General features: G+C 40.5%; 1 protein-coding gene across 3 annotated transcripts in view; it reads right to left on the bottom strand.

The window, feature by feature from the left end:
* Positions 1 to 13,851, bottom strand: part of PLA2G4A (phospholipase A2 group IVA) — a 160,744-nt gene that overhangs the window by 41,790 nt on the left and 105,103 nt on the right. For all 3 annotated transcript variants that reach the window (XM_070396351.1, XM_070396350.1, XM_070396352.1), the window contains 3 exons: positions 6,788 to 6,924; positions 1,262 to 1,484; positions 199 to 313 (listed from right to left, as the gene is read on the bottom strand). In XM_070396351.1, the coding sequence (XP_070252452.1) occupies positions 199 to 313; positions 1,262 to 1,484; positions 6,788 to 6,924 (475 nt within the window). The remainder of the gene's footprint in view (positions 1 to 198; positions 314 to 1,261; positions 1,485 to 6,787; positions 6,925 to 13,851) is intronic.

Genomic DNA, 13,851 nt, shown 5'->3' with positions numbered 1-13,851 from the left:
CAATGAAGATATATTAGTAACAGGTTTTCTGGAATATTCTGTACTACCAGAAAATCATCTAGCTTTATATTTTCAAATGTTTTCATGCTACAGAAAATATATTAAAATAAGCAACTGAAATGGCTTCCCCTACAGAAAGTCATTGGAAGCCACAGTTCAAAGTTTCCAGGAAATGTTCTGAAAGAGTAAGCGACATACCTGCAAACATCAGTTCTGAAACATCGGGCTTGACATGCAGACAGGTGAAAAGAGGTAAAGGACATTGGGCCGTATTGACTTTTTCCTTCAAACTACTCAAGGTCATGTTCATTCTCTGTCCACATAAGAAAAAAAGAAATGGCTTAAATATACAAACAGATACAGGTAGAAAACCATTTAAAATAGTACTTCCAGGCTGGTGTGGCACAGTGGTTGAATGTTGACCTATGAACCAGGAGGTCATTGTTTGATCCCCAGTCAAGGCAAGTGCCTGGGGTTGTGGGCTCGATACCCAATAGGGGGTGTGCAGGAGGCAGCTGATCAATGATTCTCTCTCATCATTGATGTTTCTATCTCTCTCTCCCTCTCCCTTCTTCTCTGAAATAAATAAAAATGTATTTTAAAAAATAGTATTTCCAATAAAGACACTTAAATTTTTTATAATAAAAATAATTCTTATTACTCGAAGAAATCTCTGGGTCATGAATAAACAAAAATAAACCTCTATGAAAGTAATTGCCTTCATTCTAAAAACAACCAAATTTCAAGGGACTACGCCTACTTTTGAAGTGGAGAAATATTTGGCAGCTATGGAGCCCAGAAAGAATTTAGCCCCAGATTCCCTGGCACAGATTCTGTCTCCCTGCTTTATCTTCCGACGAAATGTCACACTGTGGTCATTAAATGAGTTGGTTCTAAATGATTTATTCTGTTTTCTGACTGTCCAGACAATCTCCATTTTCCCCCTACCATTAAAATATTTCTTGCATTCTTCTCCTTATCTAAAAAGCTTGCCATTTAGAGGAATGGCCAGTTAAGAGTTAAAGATATACTTTTCTTTCCAAAGCAAAGGCATACAGAATACTCCCCTACATCGAAACTGATATACAAAATGAATCAGTAAGCTCTAGTTTGAAATGTAGAAGAGTTCTATCTGGCAGGAACTCTGCTCTCAGTACACAGTGTTGATAAGATAAGTTGAATCATATTTAGTTTTATTTAAAACATTATGACAAACATAGTCTATTGCATTCAAAGGATTATAGGTTGAGCTATAGCTTACATTGTGAATTAGTGTTTCTCCTATTAACATCCCAAAGATATCAGCAAAGGTGACAGGTTGTCCAGACCTTTTCTTCTTCCATAAAGACTCAATATATCTTTTAACTTTCTGTGGTGTGAGAAGTAAAAGGGGGTTTTGGCTAACATTTTTCATTAGCTCTTCATTAATCTCTTCTGGCCCTTTCTCTGGGAAATCTGGGTGAGAATATAAGGTTGACATATACCTGTAAAGAAAACAAAAGATAATTCATAAAGAGGAAGGGCATTACATAATCCCCAAAGAAAGCAGGCATTCTCTGGCATAAGAAAAATAAAGGATGGTAGAGTTGGTTAACTTAATTAGCTGATTGATCCTATTAACCCATTTAAGGAAAGAATGAGTAAATCAGAAAGAAGCTGGTCTTCAGTGGAAGCGAAGTAGAGGTCTCAGAGGAAACACTGGATTTCCCATGCACAGTCCAGAGGGGAGGATTCCCTACTGGCCTACTGTCCACTGTCTAGTCCAGCCGTGGGCAAACTACGGCCCGCGGGCCGGATCCGGCCCGTTTGAAATGAATAAAACTAAAAAAAAGACTGTACCCTTTTATGTAATGATTTTTACTTTGAATTTATATTAGTTCACACAAACACTCCATCCATGCTTTTGTTCCGGCCCTCCGGTCCAGTTTAAGAACCCATTGTGGCCCTCGAGTCAAAAAGTTTGCCCACCCCTGGTCTAGTCTCTAGGAATGGGCATCTCCAGCAGACTACCAGAGACTGATGGCACAACACACTGGAGTCATGAAAATTAAATGACTTGTCTGGATATAATTAATACTAGTCAAGCAATTTGATGATGTGACCTTCAATAATGCTGTACGATTACTGTGAATGTCTAAGGCTGACAAATGTGGTTTTTAATCATCCACTGGCCAACTAGGCAGAATCCCAAGACTCGCCAATGGTAGGTCTCAGAATTTCTGAGGACACAAATCTGATGATTTGCTTTCTTGTGAAGATTCTTGGCCATTAGCCAGAGGAATTCCTGAAATATGCATCAGTTTAATGAATTGGGCCCCACTGTCTATAGATAGAGAGCTGATCTCATTTCTCTGTAGATGGTATTACCATACACATGCCAGTCCACATCCAATAGCCTCTTATGATGCTACATATGAATAGCTGTACTGAGTTGAGCTGAGGAAGAGAACACAGGATTACTGTCCTGATTCTCTTAATTCACTCATGTTGGTTCTCCTGGTTGGCTAATATATATTTAATGAATAACAAGTATCATCCAAAAACAATTTCAGAAATAATTATCCTAAAGGTAGTAGCAGTCACAAGAAAGCTTTTGTTCTACATAAAATTCTCTTTTGTGATCGCAGAAAACTTATTGGGAGGTCCAGGTCTTCTCCAGACACTTCCGTATTACCTCATTCTCGTGCCAAGTCATGGTCATGGATCAGCCCAATATAAACTTACACAACACAGAGCGTAATTTGTTTTTTTAATTCTTTCCGAATTCCTTCCTTTGAACTTTTTACCTCCTCACTTGTAATTTTCAAGAGAGAATGGTTACATGAATCATCTGGACCACCTCTTCCACCTCTTCTTCCGTCCCAGGAAGTGTCTCTTCTCTCCAGGGTTAACAGCTTTTGTGCTTCCTATCTTGTCCTGTCCTGTCTTCACCTTAATCTTTTTCTATCCATGATCCATCTATTTCTTTTTTAAAAAAATATATTTTTATTGGTTTCAGAGAGGAAGGGAGAGGGAGAGAGATAGAAACATCAATGATGACAGAGAATCATTTATTGGCTGCCTCCTGCATGTCCCCAGTACCCGGGCATGTGCCCTTGCCTGGAATCAAACCCAGGACCCTTCAGTTCTCAGGCTGACGCTCTATCCACTGAGCCAAACCAGCTGGGGCCACCTATTTCTCTATCTTTCATCTATTGGTCTACACTATTTCCTTCATCTCACACTTGTACAAAAATGCTCAAATCTCTTAAATTCTGAAAACAAAACAAAAACCTTTCTCTGGTTCTATATTGCCCTTGTTGAACTAATATGTTCATGTTCCACCTTTCTTCCTTTCATCTTCTATTTGTTTGTTATTTGTAATTTCATGATCAAATGTCTCCTTTATTTACTATATCTAGTGACTCTTGCTAAAACCACTCATAATATCCAAACTCAGCTCTAAACTAAGCTTCGCTCAGATTTTTACTCTATTAATGCCCACTACTTCATAAAACTGAAAGGGCGAGGGCTACATCCTCCACCTTGCCCCAGGGTAAGGGCCACGTGCTTGGCAAGAAGGTTCTTCCCGGAAGTCTAAGACTCTGCTAGGCACACCCAGGAACAAGACATCGACTTGCGCCTGGCCAATCGGCAGAGCACAGTCCTTTCTCCTCCCCTTACTCCAACCCCCCCTTTAAAACCCGTCTCTAGGCTGGGTTCGGTCTCTTGGCCACTTGGCTAGCCGATGTGTTGGTGAGTCTGGTGGATGGAGAGCTCAAGCTAGCTTGAAATACAGATTCTTATGCTTTTGCATCGGATTGGCTGGCTCCCTGATGTGGTTTCTTGGGAATCTTGAAATCTGGATATAACAAAAACACTCTTCACCCTCGATCTCTGGAACTCATCTTTCAGTTGATTCTCTTTTCTGACGGCTACTTTGCATTGTCCATTAAAGTTATCTTCCTTTTTTTGGTCCATTAACTTTCGAATGTTCTAGAGTTTCATGAATTAAATTACTGGTGGTAATAACTGAAGTGGTAGAAGGTGCTCAAATTACCAAGGGAGGATGTGTAGCTATAATACAATGGAAGGCAGGTCCTGGAGGAAAGCTCCCATTAAGGAGAAGAGCAGCCGAAGCAGTACAGACAATGTGGAGGAGAGAGCAACCAGAGAGGATACAACCAACTCAAAAAGTTGTGGTGGGAGGGATTTGACAAAGGGACCCCTCAGTGTTGAAACGTCTCAACCTCCAACCTCATCCTCCATGACGCCCCCAAAATCAAGAGGAATAAAAACTTCAAAAGGCACCACCATAGTTGGAAATTAGGTAGTTTCTGCATGAAAATCAATTAGTAAGGATTTAAGGAGTGAATGGCCTTTCAGGAAATGGAATAAATAAGAGAAGGCGAATCATTGAGGAAGTTAGACATTGAAAGATAGAGTAGGAGTTTACGTATACATATGTAAATATGTGGCCTTTAATATTTAAATGATCGACCTGTAATATTTAAAGCTCCCTTTAAATGACATTTTGCAGGACTTGTTTTCAGAACTCTGTCAGGAGAATGTAAGATGTTTCCCCAAATCTACAACCAAAGCAATTACTGAAGCTTTAATTAAGCCCGCACACTATCATAGCCCTAAATCAGCACTCAAGGCCTAGTCTTTCCTTATGACAGGGGTTTAAGAAATTAAGCTTCTTGCAATGTTTTAGTCAGTGATGGGCCACAGGGATCTAACAGATAGTGAACATGGAGAATGAACTCCCCCAATAGGAGTAACAAAATGTCTGAATAGGTGAATTAATCTAAGGGTCCAAGTTTTCCCCCTCACCTACTCATTAAACAGGCAGGTGTCTGCTCTTTCCTTCAAGGAAAAGAATAATGATGGGCTACACCCTTGTTTCGAAAGAGAGAAATTATTTTAAGGGAACATACCAAGAAAGTGGCAACCACGGGTCTAGGTTTTTGTTTTTAGGCTAAAGAATCTGGTTCAAGATGTTTAAGAAACTATAGATTCTTTAAATGTGAACTTCTATGTAGAATGAACAGCTGTCAGGAGAAGGCTATGGTTTAGTTGAAAGATTCCTAGAATAGGGAATCAAAGCCTGGGTTTATATACTGGCTCTGTGAGTAATCTTGGACAAATCCCTTGGTTTCTGAGTCAAATTTTTTGAAAAAATGATAGAAAGCTACTACCCATGTCACAGGCTGAGAAGGCACTGACATTTTAAAATGCTAGACATATATAATACAATATTATGACAGATAGGCTTTACTATGGCTGAGTGACTAAACAGCCTTAAAAGTCAAAGTCAGACATGTGTAATAAGGTGACACCTTTATTTGAGACGTCTAAGCAAGGAATGATGTTTGATGTTCAGTGTGCTTATGTGAGGCAGGCAAACCAAAATGTGTGTAGTCTCTTCTGAAAATGTTCCTATACTTAGAAAAGTGAATCTTTGGTGTACAAATATTGTATATATACGTAAATGTGTTATTACTCTCTATCCAAGTTTAACTGAGCTTAAATACATTTCAAGGATTGATTTCATAATTAGTTAAAATACAAATCAGTGAAATTTATTGAATTCCTGCAGTCAAAAGTTGTTTTTCTTCTTCTGTATATAAAGGTTTCATTCTATTTGCCCTAAAGAAGAATATGAATACCTAGTGAATCATGTAGACTTAGACATAATCACTGAAAGATTGCAATTCAGCAAATTTTGGAAAAATTGAATTAACTATGGGTGGAGTATGTTATTCCACCTCTGTGCTATTTATATATAACTAGGAGCCCAGTGTGCGAAATCGCATAGCCCACCCTCCCACCCGCCGCCCAGCCTTGACACCCGAACCTCTCCACACAGAGCTCCAGCAGGCCTGGCCCAGCCCCCCGACCCCTCTGGCCTTCTGTGGCTGCTTCAAGCCTGCACTCAGTCCCTCAAGTCGCCTCAGGCTGGTCCCGCCTTCCCTGGGCGCCTCCACACTTCCTCCTTATCTCTGGAGCCCCATCATGGGGCATGAGGACAGCATGGAAACCTCCCGCCTGCTGCGCTGTGCTCCTTCCCTAGTCAGGTGAGCAGCGGGGTGCTCTGAGTGGGAGTGGTGGGTGGCGAAGGACTGGTGAGGGGGGCGCTATGGGCTCTCATCCCCGCCCTCCTGGGCACGGGCCTTCTCCGGGCTCCTCCCTGCTTCCACCTCATCTCTGGGAGCAACACACTGCCGCATGCGCGCAGGCAGCCTCCTCATCGGTTGTGACTGTGACACCAATTAGCATATTACCTCTTTATATATATATAGATTATTACAATTAATTTTTTTTTAACTTATTTCACTGCATTTTATGCTACAAAGAGGTTTAAAGGGAATGGATTTATGGCAAGAGTCCATCATTAGGCATGAACTTGCCTTAAAAACATATTTAAGCCCTGGCCGGTTTGGCTCAGTGGATGGAGCGTCGGCCTGCGGACTGAAAGGTCCCAGGTTCGATTCCAGTCAAGGGCACGTACCTTGGTTGCGGGCACATCCCCAGTAGGAGATGTGCAGGAGGCAGCTGATCGATGTTTCTCTCTCATTGATGTTTCTAGCTCTCTATCCCTCTCCCTTCCTCTCTGTAAAAAATCAATAAAATATAATTTTAAAAAAACATATTTGAGATGTAAATTATTGCATCAAGCTGGAACATTTCAATAATTCAAAGTTAATGTCCACTTTTCTAAAACTCCTTTCCCCCCCTAATATTTCAGGTAGATAAATGCTAAATATTTAGGATAATAAAACTAAGATTTAAAATGTATACTAACCACGTGGAGCCAGAAAGACCAGCGATGTAAGTAGCACAATCTAAAATTCCAGATTTGTACAGTGCCTCTATCACACCGGAGAATCCCACCATGGCTCGGAAACCCCCACCTGAGCCCAGGATGGCCACCACAGGCACCTGGAATGACAAAGCACAGATCATTTGCAAAGTAATTTACAAAATATATTTTGGCTTAGTTTCAATTTGTATGTTATATGTTCCACATTTGGCAATAAAGAATTACGTTCACTTACACCATGACAGTGCCTACTTTTTTAAAAGAAAATAATATTTCATGTAAGAGAATCAAGAACGAATGTATATTACAAAGCAGGTCTATTCAAAATGACCAACCAGTTCATTTGATAACAATGACAATCCTCGGCCCTTTGCAGTTTTTGGTTTGCTTTTGAGTGCACGTTTTTAATTTGACGCCCTCAAAAATCCCGCATGGTGAGCAAAAAAAGGATTTGTTCATTTTACAGATGGAAATTCCAAAAGGATGATATTACTTGCCTAATATCTATTAGCTGGTAATCTGTAGTGGAGTAAGTACCTGGCCTTCCTGGACGAGAATTCTTATTGCTCCTTTATGCTGACTCATTTCAAAATATACGCCATTTTTCAAGGCAGAAAACAGAATTTAATCAACTTAACAAGACCTACAAGTTATTGCTTTATTCTTGAATTCATTCAATAAGTCTGAGTAAGTGGTCTCTATGTTTCATGGGAGGAATAGGAGAATGTAGTTTATTTGAGATAGAAATATAAAATTATGACAATAAGAATAGGGATAGATATACTCATGAAGCTCTTATATTTGGAAACATCGATCAGCTGTTTCTCCGCTGATATAAGAACACAGGAACTGTTCTTCGTGTTTTACAGAAATTGACTCATTTACTCTTTTAAAAATCCCTATGATGTTTCCATTTTATAGATGAGGAATTGAAGGCACTTGGAACTAAGACCCTGAAAACTTGTTCAGGGTCAGCAACCAATTAGGTAGCAGAGTCAGGAGTCGAACCCCAGGCTCCTGCATCCAGGCTTGTGCTAGTGTGCATAGCACACAGGCTAGGAATGCGTGAGGTCCAGACGGTATGGTCAGTTGCAATCAGAGGAATTAGAGTGGAGGAGAAGCTGCACAAACAAAGGGGAAACCTGAGCTTAACTTTTAATGCAGTTACGCAACAGGGTGGGATGTAGACAGGGAAGGAGGCTGTTCTGGAAATAAAAGCAACATGAGCCAATGGAGGGTTTTTGCCATAAAAATGGAGAAGCACAGGCTGCCTGTAACATGACTAAAGCACAAGAGTGTTTGTTTGAAGAGGAAGAGAATGTTATTTCTTTTTTGTGGTCCCAAACCACTATTGCCTAAGATAGCAGGTTATTTTTCTCTACCTTAAGGCACCAGTGCCTAAAGCAGCCGTGGGCAAACTACGGCCCGCGGGCCGGATCCGGCCCGTTTGAAATGAATAAAACTAAAAAAAAAAAAGACCGTACCCTTTTATGCAATGATGTTTACTTTGAATTTATATTAGTTCACACAAACACTCCATCCATGCTTTTGTTCCGGCCCTCCGGTCCAGTTTAAGAACCCATTGTGGCCCTCGAGTCAAAAAGTTTGCCCACCCCTGGCCTAAAGCGTGCATAGCTTTCAGGGGGTCCACAAAGTCAAACTATTTTTATACTAACACTAAGGTGTTATTTGCCTTTTTTTTCATTCTCATTCTCTCATGAGTGTGTGATAGAGTTTTCCAGAGACCACATGTTGTGCAATATAGCAACAGACTGAATTCAAGAGCAATTCAAGAATTCAGTAGTCTTCTGTTAAGTCAAACAATGAAGATGCTTGTAAAAATTGCTCTTCTCGCCTTATTTTTGCTTTGGAAAATACTGTTATTTTCATAAAATATGTTATTTATAGTAACATGAAATTGGTTTATTTAAAATACATATTTTAATAAATGTTCTGTTATAGTTTTTAATGTAGTAGATATTTATAGATTTAACCCATATACACCCAATCTCTTAGAAGTGTCTGATTTTTTTTAAGTGTGTCAAGAATATCTGAGAGCAAAAAGTTTAATAACAACTGCCCTAGGGCATCAGGGACATGGTGAGTGCAATCCAACATCTGGGGAAATCGGAGCCTGCTGAGGACAAGGCAGTGGGGAGACAGGAAGGGAATAGGAAAGAGGGAGCAGAGTGGATGGAAATATCTACTGGACAGACGGAGGCTGGTGCAAAGGTAGAGTCACATTGCTGGGGAGAAGAGTGCATGTTGTTTGACATTGTTTTCCAATAATAATAATTATCAAGGAAAAATTATAAATGGAAGACAGCAGTTAATGGAATGAATGATATCAGATCAAGAAGCAACCCAGAGCTTTTGAAGAGATGAACAAATAAGTTCCATGGTTGGAAGAGCAGAACTTGAACTGAGAGAGGATGCATTGGCTGGAGTATCTAATTCGAGTTATATCAAAATAGTCATATTGCTATCAGATTTTATTGTCTATATTAGTAACAAAAATCTAATTTTCAAAATAAACATACAAATCACAGAGTGCATGTGCATAGATGAGCTCAAGTACTTTTAACAGTGCTATCTTATCTCTAATAATCCCACTTTTTTTTATCTTCTTCTGAATGTGAATGGAATATAATGATCCCTTCTCCCCTCTACCCAGAAAGCTAAGCTTATAAACAGGTACATAGAATCAAAGGTACATTTACAAGGAGAACCTTTAACATTTGGTGACCAGATTCGATGTTAGGAGCAAAAGAGGAAGTGTTAGACTGTTAGGGTTTCTAGCTTTGCTCATAGAAGATGTTGCTGTCATTACCAGGAGAGTCAATAATGCAGTTCCTTGACTGGAATCGAACCCAGGACCCTTCAGTCCGAAGGCCAAGGCTCTATCCACTAAGCCAAATCAGCTAGGGTTGTTTTTGTCTTTTTTATAATAGCCATTCTGACATATGTGAGGAGATATCACATGTGGTTTTGATTTGCATTTCCCTAATGATTAATTTTGAGCATCTTTTCATGTGTCTGTTGGCCATCTGTATGTCTTCTCTGGAAAAATATCTATTCAAATCCTTGGATTGTGTTTTTTATGCTGAGTTGTATACGTTCTTTATATATTTTGGATAATAATTTCGTACTGGATATGTCATTTGGAAATATCTTCTATTCAGTCAGTTGCCTTTTTTTGTTTTATTTGATTATTTTCTTCACTGTATGAAAATGTTTTAGAGTGATAGAGTTCCATTTGTTTGTTTTTGCTAGAGGAGAAATATAAAAAAATATTTCAAAGACTGATGTCAAAAAGTCTACTGCCTGTATTTTCTTCTGGAGTTTCATGGTTTCAGGTCTTATATTTAAGATTTTAATCCATTTTGAGCTTGTTTTTGTATATGGTGTAAGAAAGTGGTCCAGTTTCATTTTTTTTTTTTTTGCATGTATCTGTCCAGTTTTCCCAACATCATTTATAAAAGAGACAGTCTTTTTCCCCATTGCGTACTCTTGATTCCTTTGTAGAAGATTCATTGACCATATAAGCATGGGTTTATTTCTGGGCTCTTTATCCTGTTCCATTGATCTATGCCTGTTTTTGTACCAGTACCATACTGGTTTGATAACTATAACCTTGTACTATGGTTTGAAATTAGGGAGTGTGATACCTCCAACTTTGTTCTTCTTTCTAAAGATTGCTTTGGCTATTCAGTGCCTTCTGTGGTTCCACATAAAGTGTCAGGATTATTTGTTCTAGTTCTGTGAAAAAGTGAGGTCCTAACTGGATGCTGTTTGTTTGTTGAAAACTGTAAAGAAGACAGTCATAGTCTCTGCACTGAAAATTGGGTAGAACTGTTCTTTGTGTAATAAGCTTCCACAACAGCATGCTCCTCCAGACCTTACAGATGCCATCAGCAGGACTGAAAAGAAAGTGAGGATCTTGGCAGGAGCGAGGGAAGTGGGAGCTGAAGGCACCCTTGGCCAAGGAGTAACATAAAAATGGGGAAATGTTACTTGTGTTATGGGAATGGGTGGTGCTGAGTATTTCTAAACTGATTTTTTCTGCCAAGAGAAAAAAGTCTAGACTAAAACCAAACAACAACAACAACAAATGTTTTCATTCAAGGAATTGCTTCCAAAAACATGAATTTTATATTTTTTAAGAATATCCCAGAGAAAACTATAATTACCTCATTCTCCAACTGTTGCAAAAAAAGCAAAAAAAAAAAAAAGCCAATTTGTATGAATATTAGGCCAAATTTTATTTTTCCAGGAAGACTCCTTCCCACAAAACAAGGAATGCCAAGGGGTGCAATAGCAACTTTTGAGAAGGACAACCTAAGAACAGGCCAACTTGACATCTGCACCAAACTGCCTCACATACATTCCTAACTAAACAGGTCAAACTGGACTCTTTTCACCCAAACCTTCTCCTCAACCTGTATCTCCTCCTAAATCCTGATTCTAGGGTTCCTCAATTTTGAGCCCCTGATATCTGTCTTTCTAACCAATTCATCCCATGCATACAATGCCGAGCCACTGCTTAAATCTGTACCCTGATAGGTGCTGGGAATATAAAGGCGAATAACACAGACCCTGTCCTGGTCCTCGTGCAATTTACATTCTAACGGAGAGAACAATCATGAAATGAATAATTTGTACAAGTGATTTTTAAGTATGATTGTGGTGAATGCTAGAAAGATAACGTGCATATTTGTGCCATAAGAGAATATAACTGAGAACTAACTTGTACTTGGGAGGAGGGGGGGAAGAGCTGAGAAGGGAGAAAGTCTCAGAAGTGACATATGCACGGATTAAAGAATGGGAGGGTGTTAGTTATCAGAAAAGTGGGTGGGGAGGAGAAGGATGGTACAGGGGAAGCACAACGCAGTGGGAAGAAATGTCTGCAGGAGTAATACTTGGGCAAGGGTTTTGTGGAGACATTGACCTAAGAGGCACCTAGTGGGGAGGGGCCATGAATTTGGGACAAATTGGCAAAAAATGAACCTGGAAAGATGCTGTGAGGCCAATTCCTAGAACAAGGGTGGGGAAGGTTTGGCCCTGAGGCCACATTACCTAGGCCTGAGAAATCATTTGGTCTGGCCCTGCCAAGGCATTAGGGGTGAGTTAATTAAATGTTTGACCAAATATAGAAGGCTAGTTTTTAAGTTGATAATTTTGTATGGCCCGAGAATGATGTTATAATTATCCAAATGGCCCTTCGCAGAACAAAGGGTCCCCACCCCTGCCCTAGAGCAATGGGAAGATTTAAAACTTGGGTTTGATAGAATCAGATTTCTATTTTTAAAAGATCCCTCTGAATTCAGTGTGAACAGGAAGTGGGGGAGTGAGGACAGGCCTAGTAGAAGATATAGGGTCTGACTTTCAGGTTTGACATGCTGCGTTTGAGGTGTCAGAAACACTAGTGAAGAAGCCAAACAGGTGTATAGACATTCAGGTTGAAGCTCAGAAGAGAGATTCTAAGTTGTTGATAAATACGGGAAAGTTCATAGCACACAGGTGTTGGGTGACATCAGCACACAGGTGTTGGGTGACATCATGGGACAGAGAGAGAATTTCCAAGAAGAGAGCAGCTTGAGGAGAAAGATGGCCCAGGACTGAGTCTTGAAAACTCCTCTGTTTAAATAACAGGCAGGGGAAGATGATCTGGCAAAGGGAACCAAAGGGGCCCGATAAAACAAGGAAAAGGTAGTGAGAGAAGGGCAGAGAATGTTCCGAAAGGAAGGAAGACATTTGTCATTTGCAACTGCAGGTTGGGTAAGACAGGTCCAGATGAAGAGCCTTTGCATTTATTAGTTAGTACCGGTGACCAGCTGCGCAGCTGCAGCTGGAATAGTGAGGGCGGAAACCTGAGGAGAGTGAGGAAGTAGAGCGAGATTGTGTAGGAAACTTTGGAGAAGTCTGTGTGTGAAAATGAGAGAAGCAGAGCAGAAAGAAGAAGGTAATGTACAATCCGGGGGCCGGGGGGCGGGGGGGGGAGGGGGTGTCTTTTTTTGTTCCTTTTTTCTCTTTATATCAGAGTTTAGAACATATTTATATTTTACTAGGAACAATTCATACAGCGGTATAGAGGCAGACAATATAGGTGGGGAGTGGCCCTGGGGAGACTGAACAATTGACATATGGAGCTCCTAACTGGGGTTTGCAATCCACATCTGATGTGGACCTGCACTTGAAAGAAAAGGGTGGGTGATTCCTTCCACTGAACTCAGAGGGAAGAGCCAAAGGCTATGCATAGGGTATTAGGTATGTCAATCCTGCTGACATGGGGATGTGCTGGGACAGCAGCAGTCCATAAGAACTACAGGAACAAGCCCCAGCCGGTTTGGCTCAGTGCATAGAGTGTTGGCCTGTGGACTGAAGGGTCCCAGGTTCCATTTCCAGTCAGGGCACATGCCTGGGATTTCGGGCTCGATCCCCAGTAGGGGGCGTGCAGGAGGCAGCCGATCCATGCTTCTCTCTCATCATTGATATTCCTCTTTTTCTCTCTCCCTCTCCCTTCCTCTCTGAAGTCAATAAAAATATATATATTTTAAAGAGCTACAGGAACTGTTGAGAAGACCATATGCCATTGGATTAGACCAGATGCTTAAAACCGGCAGAGATTAGCTCGCTCCAACACGGTAACTAATTTCACCCAACAGTAACTCTGGCCTCATTATACACTCATTGTAATATGTTAGCATTCTAAAGGACACACTCCACACTGGCATGATTGGAAAACGAAAGCCCGTATAAGGACACAAAATGGTTTATGGAGCTCCTCTGAGAAATCACCCCTTCCCCAGGAAGATCCTGAATATTCCTCCCCGTCATTGAATACCCTACACCCCCTCCCACTAAATAACCTCAGTAAAGGAAGCAAGTTCCACTGAAGGGAGGCTGCTCTGGCTGGGGAGGAGCCACTCTCTGTCTCATTGCTTCACTAATAAACTCACTCTCACTTTAAGGGACCCAAAAAGGTAGAATTGCTGCTGAAAGGTTTACTATAGGGAAAAAAGTGTTTCCCAGAAAGGCAGAAACAT

This window comes from Myotis yumanensis, unplaced genomic scaffold (genome assembly GCF_028538775.1).
Source record: "Myotis yumanensis isolate MYYU_CA2020_CCGP unplaced genomic scaffold, mMyoYum1.0.hap1 SCAF_17, whole genome shotgun sequence".
Classification (NCBI taxonomy): domain Eukaryota; kingdom Metazoa; phylum Chordata; class Mammalia; order Chiroptera; family Vespertilionidae; genus Myotis; species Myotis yumanensis.
The sequence above is the reverse complement of the archived record's forward strand: the minus strand, read 5'-3'. Positions and strand labels throughout refer to the sequence as shown.